The sequence below is a fragment of the Punica granatum genome, chromosome 5, assembly GCF_007655135.1.
Source record: "Punica granatum isolate Tunisia-2019 chromosome 5, ASM765513v2, whole genome shotgun sequence".
Taxonomy (NCBI): Eukaryota; Viridiplantae; Streptophyta; class Magnoliopsida; order Myrtales; family Lythraceae; genus Punica; species Punica granatum.
Genome location: NC_045131.1, coordinates 6,309,129 through 6,320,430, shown reverse-complemented (window position 1 = coordinate 6,320,430; position 11,302 = coordinate 6,309,129). Strand labels below are relative to the sequence as shown.

Genomic DNA, 11,302 nt, shown 5'->3' with positions numbered 1-11,302 from the left:
TAAGTGAAAGTGGAGTTTGAACTAACTATTTCTGGTTGGAGCAATAAATAAAGACAAAGCAAAACGAAAAGAAACTGCTTTCTTTAATGAAAAGCAAAGCACTAAACAATTCTTTTACACATAATAATAATAATTAAGGTTCTGGCTTTTACCAAAACAGCCAAATACTTTTCCAAAATTCACGAAAAACCCCCTACCAAATGCTCTTCCAAACTTAGGAGCCTCTTAATTACAGATCTAGAGACAGAGTGCATGGTGCTTCTTAAATTATACATGCACCTTTCACCATTTAACGATCGAGTTTATACTTATTTATCTTAGATTATGTGATTAACGACGGAATCTTTTCCGATGAAATTAGGGCATTGCATGGCCATGCGGCCGGAACGAATTGCTGATGCTGCTGCAAGAGCATAATTTCGCTATACGACGCAAGCTTTTGTAGTAACGCGAAGTGTTCGGACCTGAGCCGGTCATTATCGGTCCGCACCCTGTGACAGTGATAGAGAACGAAGCGCAGTTTGTTCGTAAGTTCCCTGTTTTCGATTCTTAACCGGTTCACTTGGTTCCTTAGGTTTTCCAGGTGCTTTTGTTTACGCATGCGCGACCTCCGGGCAGACTCCCGATTCGATATCATCCGTCTCCGCTTGCGCTCGTCCATGATGGAGGATGTTGTCCCCGTTTTCTGGTCATCGGAGTTATTGGAGCTCGAGTTGTGGTGGTTCTGAGTCGATTCGTCGGAGCCGGAGGGGCTCGAGATGACCGGTTTGGGAGAATGGGCTGCCAGGAGATCAGGCTCCGCGCAACCCCATGGCATGAAGTCGGTTTCGAACGAGGGAAGCGGGATTTCGGGCATCGGTACGGGCAGGATACCGGCGGGGAAAACGGACATCATGGCTACAGAAACTTGTTTTAAGAGGGGTAGGAGAGGGAAGGAGAGAACAGGGAAGAATTGCAGCATAGGGGGCTCCTATTTATGGACGCATGGCATGGCCTTCCTGGGCCACCAAGTACATGCATCTCACTAAACACAAGGGCATTTTCGTCCAAAAGATTAGACATGGCTTTTGAGTTAGTGGTCCACTTTATTCTATGCGCATCACATTATATAAAAAGTCTATCGAAATCTGATTAATTCAAATTTTAATTGAATCGGTTCATAAAGAGTAAAGTTCTCACACTCGTGAAGTATTTTCATTTATAAAATTTGAATTTGAAATCTTGCTTAGTTAAAAGAGTTATTGAATTCTACAAAAAAAAAATGGAGTTATTGAATTACCTTAATCAATTCATACTTTTACCAAAATAGAAAAAAAAATCCACAATTGGTAAGGTCAACTTTCTTTCTTTTTCTTTCCTTTGAAAATAAGGTGGGTCACAATAACAACGACATTATCGTCACCCGTTACATAATGTTCAAATTTCGTATTTACGGAAGTTAGTGTCCCTCAAGTATCAAGCTCAAAGAGTACACTTTTAATAAATGTGAAAATGAGATTTAAGTTTAAATCTTGTAGTTAAATTTAAAGGTTAGAGTGTCGACTTTACTTTTGGGAAGGCATTGTGGGGGCTGATATGAGGGGACTGTGGGTCCCCAAGCAAGACTGATTTTTAGCTTAGTCACGAAGGAAATGGACACGTGTCGGTACAGTAGAACCCACTCGTGCGGGGAGCCAATGGGCTGCAAAGCGTCTGACGTGGAGCCACGTGTTCGGCTCGGCTCAAGACAGCCAAGCCGACGAGTTTCTAATGGATTACTGGCTGATGAAATATTGGAATATATTTAATGAATTTTTCCCCAAAAAAAGAAAAGCAAAAATCTTCCCCTAAGTCTAAAAGTGAATACCTTAGTAGGCAGGGTGACGTCGTATCCTAACAAATAATTCGCATGCGAATAATTAAACAGTAGTGCCTTTTGTATTGATCTCCAAGTTGTTTTCTTTTTGAAACCAAGTTGCTATTATTTAAGTGATGTGTTTTTAAGCATCGTGCATCGTACAGGTAGGGACAAAGCCGAAATTTTCATTCAGCGGGGGTAAAATTATGACTTAACATAAATAATGCATAAATTCTTCTTTCAGCCTCAGCAGGACAAAGTGTTAATTCATATACTTATGTTGAGCAAATTCTTAAATAATTACATTTTTTGGGGGGTAAATATTAAAAAAGCTCAAATTTCAGGAGGTGTAATTGCACCCTACCCCCACCCAACCTCATTTGGCTCCATCCTTGGATACAGGTAACATATACAAGCCCCTTTATGCTAATTAAAATAAAATAAAATAAAATAAAAAGAAGGTATAAAAGCTCTCTTATGGTTTGAGTTTAGGACAAATTGAATCGTGTAATTTTTCGATGACAACTAACACCCTATAGTTTACTTCATGAGATACCTCACCTTAGTTTTTTCGTCATTTTTTGTCCTCAAACTTTTCCATTTGTTATTATTACCCTCAAACTTTCAACTTTTTGCAATTTGTATCTAAAATTCAAAAAAAGAAAAGGGGAAGGGGTTTGGATTGCCGGTCGGCGACCTCTACCCCACCACCGAGGTCATCAATACCTACAGAGGACACTGAAAACCTTGAGAGTGGGATCGGGATTTCCGATTGGTGACCCAACCCTCCAAATCGACCGAGATCTCAAACTCGAAATCCTAATCGATTCGAGGGCGCATGCCACCAATCTGCGATCCCAATCCCACTTCCATGGCAACCGGCATCTTCTGTGGGTGCAGTCGACCTCAACGGTGGGGGTGACCCCGATCCCACCACCAAGGTCATGAGAAGACCTTGGTGGACCAAAAGTTGACAAAAAAAAGTTGAAAGTTTGAGGAAAATAATGGCAAAAAAAAGTTTGAGAACAAAAAGTGACCAAAAAAAACTAACTGTAGAGTTTCTTATGTCTCACGAAATAAACTACATGTTGTTAGTTATCCCTTAAAAAATCACAGGGTCCAATTTATCCCAAATTCAAATCACAATAGAGTTTTTGTAATTGTCCCTAAAAAATGAAAAAAAAAGAAGGATGATTCAGTGAAATTTGCATGTCTTTAACATTTCAATATATTTTTATAAGAACTTCTATTATAATGAAAAGACTCTTGCGATAATGCTATGACATGGTAATTAATTCTTTCATCCGACGTCATGTAAGAAAAATAGTTATCTGGCAATGAATATATGTAAATTTTACACAATAACTTTTGTTGTTGCTTATCTTTATTTCCTCTAAGTTCGTCCGTTAACCATTATATTACCCGCAAGTATCAGTGCATTGGCTGTGATTATCCAACTTTAAAATGGCTTGTGCTATTGCATCATTCGCCATCGTACCCACCCAATTAATAGTATACTAAAATATACCAATTACTCATGTAGAGTGAGATTTAAAGACAATCACAAATATTTGCTTTATAAAATTAATCTTATTAAATACGATATGCTTTATATAAATTATTCTTTTTCAGTTAATCACCAATATTTTAGTAGGTGCTGCTACGTATATTTGGGTCGGTCCAACATAGTTAATCATCAAATAAGAGAAGACCAGATGGAGCCGACTCAAATGGTAATCAATCAATGTTTGCTTGAGGTCATATCAAAGCTCAGCTAAAGAGGATTTATAAGCTTTTGTCCTTAAGTTAAAACATCGTTTTCCCAAACATAATTGAGCACCGACGGTGTTGAAATATAATACAAAATCGCAAAGTCACCATCTCCCCTCTCTATCTCTTTCTCTACTCTCTTTAAGCATTACCCTTTTTCTAAGCCAAGAAATTTTGGACAAACTTTCATAATATGCACTAAAGTAAACCAGAAAACATATATATATATATATATATATATATATATAATGCCTTATCGGTGGACCCTCTAATTAAGTACATCATCGATCTTTCATTTAATTTATCTGTCTAAGATAATTCAAACTATCATGTTTACCTATACTTATGGATGCTTGTCGACATGTAACATGAAGCCCAATTTAGCTTGTTTCCCACGTCATTTTAAAGATTACAATTATTACTCATATATATATATATTTAATTTTTTTCCTCGCTAAAGAGAAGATTATTTTTTCGGTGAACAAATAGGATTTGATTAAACGTAATGAATTCAAACTAAATTTAATATAAAAACAGTTTATAGTACGTTTGTTGTGCGTTAGAGAATTTTGGCGGGATAAGTTGTACGTTTTTATCGGATATCTTCTTTCTTTTTTCGGTGAACTGATACCTTCTTATTAAGTGATTATGTTTTTGAAGAGAATATGAAAATGGATCGACTACTTATTAAAAAAAAAGAAAGAAAAAGAAAGGAGCATTGTTATCAGAACCGGACCGGACCGGCCGATTCGACCGGTCGGACCGGGAACCGGCACCAAGTCCGGTCCGGTTCGCCTAAAAACCGAAATGGCAGCTTTGAACCGCCGGACCCATTGAACCGGCCGGTTTTAAGCAAAATTTCATTAAACCGGCCGGTTCTATGGGTTTTTATGGGTTTCCTATTTAATGTAAAAATTGGTTGGTTTTGAACTCATGACCTCTTGCTTTTCATATTAGCATACTACCAACCAAGCCACCACCACTTTTTTGTTCTTTTAACTCTACTTTTAAGTACTTATTAAAATAAAATATTTATTTTGAAGTAAGAAATATTAAATATAGATACTTTCTTGTACTATTGTTATATTTCTTTAAAATCATCATACTTTTATCTTAATTATCATAATTTTTTTAATAATATGAATATTTATTTTATTTTAAATAAACGAGCGGTCCGACCCATCGAACCCCCGGTTGGACCCATAAACCCATGACCCCGTACCCCTTCCGGTTCATCATCCGGTCCGGTTCTGATAACACTGGAAAGGAGCGACTAATTATAAAGAGTCAGGCCTCGTGCGCACTATTTATTATATGATGTATTTTCCATTAGTGCGTGCATGTATATGTATATCTTCTATCTCTAATTGTGTTCGATCATTTGTTAATTTTGAATTTCATCACTCTTCGAACATTAAAAATAAAATGTACATGTCACTTTGAAAAGTTTCTTTTTTCAGGCAAATTTTCTGCTTTAAAAATCGAAAATCTGCATGAATCTAACGAAATTAATCTATATAAGCTTCTTTTGGGCGAAAGGATTAGTTTTTCTATTTTCCCCACCCTTATTAGCTAAGCGAGATTGATTAATTTAATTAATAGGCACATGTTTATTGCGTGAAAGAGCTTTAAAAGAAAAAAGTCGAAAGGGAATAAACAGAATGCCGACTAATATAAGCAGAAAAAAAAATCCAATTGTTTTATGCATGCATCTTGGAGAAGAAAGCAACCAAATCGAATTAAGCAACTAGCTAGAACCCCGAAAATAATTGAGAATCAAGGCAATCGAATATTCGCAGTACACGCACCGATACATATACAGAAATAGACATATACCGAGCTACGGACCAGATAGTAGAACTGTAGTCTTGAAGTCATGAGGCCAGTGGAGAAAGTTAAGAAAATTCTATAGCAAAAAAATTGTGTGGCACGTCATAGTATGGTACTACGCAGTGCGAGCCACGATCGACTAGATGTGATGGTAACGGTAGAAGGGTTCGAACATAATACTTCCTCAACTTTCTCATTGGATGATTGTATAATCATTGTACTTACATCTAATTGTCTAATCGTAACGCTAATACACTAGCTAGCTATATATGGGGGAGAAATATGGATACTTGGAGGAGGCCGGGGAATCTCCTATAGGCAAAGGGTAGGTCGGAATCATCATTGGAGGAAGAAAGGAACATGTTTGAAAGGCTAGACAGTGACCATTTTCCTCGGGCGACAAAGAATGGGATAAAGAAGCCGACAGCTGAAAGCATTCAATATTGGTTCGGAGCAATACATTCATATCATTTGATTCATGAGGAATATTGAGGAATATTTTCATTTCATTTTGCTTTGCTATTCCTTTTTGCCCATATATATAAGCAAGATACGATATGAGCCCAGTCGGATGACCTCAGAACGTTTCGTTTTTTAATAAAATTCTCTCAATTTTTTGAGTTTTTTAAATAGAAGTATTTTTTAAATATATAAATATATAAATATGAATTTTATGGAACCAATCATTATTTTCTCGATCTTTAAAACAAATAATTAGATTTTGTGGAATAATTCGTTAACTTCATTGATGAGGATATGTGTACATAAATAGGACCAAGCCTATGGATAATCACGGGAAGAAGCGGGAAGAACCCGAAGAAAAAAGGAAACCTCCAACAACTGCCCAATATATGTGAATAAGAATATATACAAAAATCAAAATATACTTTTTAGATTTTGTATGATATGTTATAAATAAGAATATTACCCACATAAATAAACAATACTTATTCAGTTTTTAAAGAACACCATTGCCACATGTGTGCTCTAAAAAAGTGCAGTTACCGTTACAAGTGAGTTATTCATCTGTTATTGTTTCACTTCAAATTCTTTGCCGTATGCAATTAAATTTATACAATCAGATGTTGTACTTTGAATTTCTTTTTTCTTTTATTCCTATGGATTTATGAAACTCTTTTCAACTAAGGAACGAGCAAGCAGTCGAGGACATGAGAATTCGTTGCATCATTCTTTTCAGGTGGATTCAGTAATCAAACGGATTTTTTTTGGGTTACTAATTAGGGATTTGATTAATGAAATTTATCTTCATCTTTACAATGTTGAAGAACTTTATAAGATATCTAACTTCCGAGAAGAATCATTGTTCTTAAAATTTTGGTTTTTTTTAACTCACAGTCTTTTTTTTTCAGATTGACTATGGTGACTTAAATATCTTAAAATAATCTAATCTATATTTTTATTATATATAGTTTATATTATTCGATCATCTCAGCTTCAAGGTTACCATTGTATTATCCAAGGTTTGTTATTTTTTTAAAGGTTTGGCTAGATATGCCTTTTGATGAGTTCTTTTTTTCCTTTCATTTTTTGGTAATCTTCAGTATGATATCATACATTTATGGAACTATCTACTAGTACCATATTTGGTTGTCGATATGAAACTCTTAAGTTTTTCAACCCGTGTAATGTTGAAAGGAATTTTTCGATCTTTTGAATATTTTTAAAACAACAAATATTTTTAATTTTTTAATTTATATATAGATATAGATTTATGAGACAATTCATTATTCTTTTGATTTTTTAGCTTTCTTTAGAAAAAGAATTTTTAAAATTTTATTTTCAAAATCTTTAAAAGATATTTATAAATTTATTGGATGAATCGTTTATTTCTCGGGTTTTGAGCTTCTCTAGAAAATTAACTTTTTATTTTTTTAAAACATAAGGTATTTATTGGATTGGTCTATTTTTCGTTTTTCCATTTATAACACATAATTCTATAATAAAAATAGAAATAAAAATCACGTTTTATGTTGCGGGATCCATGACTAGTTAATTATATAATATTATTTATTTCACCTGACTCTTGGGGTTTATATAAACTAAAATAAATTCACCCAAAAGAAAAATAATAAATATTATATTTTAAATTTTACCAAAAGAAAAAAACTCCAAATGATTCTAGAAATTAAGTCAAATATATTATTGGATAAATTAGCATTAAATTTGCCAGTTTGATAAGCTATCACTATCTATATACTATCACGGATTGATTCAAACGATTCGACACTTATTTCCTAAGTATGATCTTGGCTTCCAGTCTTTGTGAAGAAAGAAAATTCACGATTAGAATTTTACCTCTTAGTGATCTGACTTGGTTTGAATTGAAGTAGTTAGAACTCATAGGACTTCCAAATATCACGGTGTACATTGAAAAAATCACTATCAATATAACCAAGTTAACAAGTTAAATTATTCGATGAAAATGACACTTGTTTTCCCCGATCTGACATGCAAAGAATGACTTTTAAGAAAACAGAACTATGATTACTGTTTATTAATATAGAAAACAGGCATTGTTGATTGGCTCCACGTAACGTTTCATGTGACTGGAAACTGAGTCCATTTTCTAATTTGTAATATACACAAATGTAATCTATAATATGCTATTTCTTCATATGTTAATTAATTCACATATATATGGTTAACTGCTTTTTTTTTCCGATTATAAGAGAGGTCTATGAGTATAATACAATGATAGAAAATAAAATGAAACAAATGAGCAGATAACTTCCATTGGTGAATATCAAACTCAAAACCTCTGAATTCCTAGTTAACGTCTTGTGCCATTGTACTAAATTCCATTCCTAAAATAGAAGGGGTAGCACAAAAGTGCACGCACGCCTGTCAATCAAGAGGTTGCACTTTCAATTCTCGCCCTAAATTTTGTTTCCATTAGATTAATTAAATACAGGTTTCGTAATTATGGAGGATCAATTTTCATAATCTTTTGTGTGTGTGTGTACTCTGTTGGGCCTCTGATAATTCTTTTGATGAATTGCAAAGATACAAATTGTAAGGTGAAATAAATAACCTACCGAAAAAGAAAAATTATAAGGTAAAATAGCGAATGAACATGCAATTTCCATATGTGCTAATCCGAAATTCCGAACTTCTGCTTATGAACTGACAATTAATAAGGACAATTTGAACCTAATTTGATAACTCCTCATGTGTACTATAGTTGATGTCTTAGTCAGATGCCAAAATTTTTGAACAGTATCGAATGGCCTAGACGAGGACGAGAGCTTGGCCTCGTGACCATGCATAGTAGACAGGAAAAATGGGATTCAGGTTGCGATAACCGAATAACCAGGTGAACTCCTAAGATAATCAATGAATTGCTCCGATGATGACGAGTCTCAAATTCTTTATATATATATATAATGAATATTATATTTCGATGAATATTCTTTCTTGAGATTTCTTAGCAGCAAAGCTGCGAAAGGCGATGCTTTCGACTCCCTGCTAGGAACTTATAAAATCCATGTGACTACATATCTCTGCAGGGTATGTATACATAGCTTTTTCATATAGATCTCATCACCATTCTTAATATGACAAGGGTCATTGTGTAAAGTAGCAACCTCATCAGATCGATCACTGCAAAGGATACCCCCCCAAGATCCATCATGAAACGTCACTCTGCTTCCCCACTGTACAGGCATCTAAAAGTATCGATAAGGTATCAAGCACCCGGCCACCACATGTGTATAGAATCGACCAACAAATTATTGATTGACTAGTAAGAGTTTTAACCCTTATAAGGAGGAGAACACAATGTTCGGATCTCGTAAATCGCTCTTATTAGGAAGGAGAATTATATTGCTTATAATACAACCCGTGAATTATATTGCTTATATATATATATATATATATATATATTCATGCAGAGATGATCTTGATAGAAATTGAAATATATGCAGCCAATTAGAAGAGCCTGCACAATGGGTCGAGAAATACGGATTTCTCATCATGTACCCAGTGTTTGTCAAGTACTAATAGATAGGACGCGGATGCATTACTATACATATGTAGGACAGATTATAAAGAAAATACTGAAAGCTACGGATTGAATCTGTGTCATATCGTAGCTATATATCGGGGGATCGTATAGCAGAAAAAAGAGAGCCACAGGGAAAGTTGAAAATCTAGCTAGAGATATCGAGAGGGGTTTACTTTTGCTTTGGCTCAACAGCCTCGCATGGGGGGCAAGGAACTATACCATTAATATCTGTCTACTTTATTTTTACTTTAATAACGCATAAGTCCATCACATGGGGAATTAAAATTATTTATCCATTGAATATAGAGGCTGAGTACTTTAAGTCTTTAATGGACAAAAGAATATTAATGCATCCTTCAACCTAAAGCTTGTGTGGTCTCTGGTCCACAAGTTCAGCCTAAGCGGCCATGGATGCATGCTTTTTTTTTTTTTTTTGTAATTAAAGGGCAACTTTAATTTTTAAATTATGCTGTATGTATATTTTTGACCCTCAAAGATAAAAGATCTTATTGTCTTTATTTTTGTTCTAAATTTTTCTCATTGCGATCCCAATCTCTCTCGATCAATCGGTTTCATTTTCTTTAATTTTCATAATAATCATATATATCATTATTGTACATTATTATTGGAGAGGGGACGAACAAAACAAAACATGTGAGGCTTCTCTTTTGACTGCACGAATGGCCTATCAGTTTCTAGACCGATGGATTATCATTCAATTTGCATCAATATATTAATAATTGATTACCTAAGAAGATTAATTAGCTAGAGCTGGCTTTTCCTTTTTTAGTCGATGTTCTTCTTTGGAAACTGATCTGGTTCTTTCGAGAAAACATATATACCATAGCAAATGAATTAAGATATGATAGTATTACATACCTCTACGTCTCTGGCAGAAGGAAAATGCATAAAATGTGAAATATACTTTATGAATCAACCTAGCTAGCTATCTCAAACCCTAAAGAAGGACAATGTCAATAAAGGAGTGCTACAATATATATACATACACGTGTATACATCCCCAGTCTAAAGAAAAAGAAAGAAAGAGATAGATATACGGTCAGATAGGGTTGGAAATTTATAATTCAGAACAGAGACAATTGTTTAATTAGGTATTTCATTTTTGGGTGAACAATTAGGTAATTCATTTATACATAGGTCAACCCAGCGTGCTAACCATACTAGTCCTCCAGATGGAGCAGTATGATGAATATACTACTTGAAAAGTTTATCGCGAACTAGACCCAAAGGGCAGTTTGAAATCAAAATGGAAGAATATTTATGGGAAAAGAAATGCAATAGTAAGAGCTTTAGTCTTAGTGAATTTAGTAAGGGACGGATGTAGTTAAGTGGATCGAGGCAGTGGATTGTGAATCCACCATGCGCGAGTTCAACTCCTGTCATTCGCCATCTACATCGACGGGGTTTAAACTTGGATTAATAGCAGTTTATTAGACTTCTGAATTCTAGGTCAATACTGCAAACCGAAAAAAAAAAAAATTACCATCATCTTGCATATATTATCTTTTTGGGCCAAGATCTTGCATTCATTGAGTGCCATCAATATCACTGAGATTTGGACCAAAATTGATATTTAATTAGGTTAGATAGTCGCTTATGGGCTTGATTTTAACATTGAAAATTCTGGCCGGAATGAGATATTGCAGACCCAAATTATGAGTCTGACTTGCTTTTAATGGGCTTCCTAATGCCATTTTCTTCTTCTGCTGTCTTTTATGAATTAAGCACAATTGTTCTGAGGACTTGCTTCGGCTGAACTGTTCTTTCGGTGATTAATGAAGCCAAGAAAGAGTCCCAGTTTCCTATATAGAAGAACGTCT

At 34.6% G+C, this 11,302-nt stretch overlaps 1 protein-coding gene across 1 annotated transcript; it reads right to left on the bottom strand.

The window, feature by feature from the left end:
* LOC116206908 (basic leucine zipper 4-like) lies at positions 1 to 1,018 on the bottom strand. Its single transcript, XM_031539746.1, has one exon. It carries the CDS (start codon positions 959 to 961, stop codon positions 323 to 325), a length of 639 nt encoding a protein of 212 aa, XP_031395606.1. The 5' UTR covers positions 962 to 1,018; the 3' UTR covers positions 1 to 322.
* Between the last annotated feature and the right edge of the window lie 10,284 nt (positions 1,019 to 11,302).

Bases quoted from the DNA above. Each gene is read 5' to 3' on its own strand.
- LOC116206908 (XM_031539746.1), bottom strand. From the start codon at position 961: ATGCTGCAATTCTTCCCTGTTCTCTCCTTCCCTCTCCTACCCCTCTTA.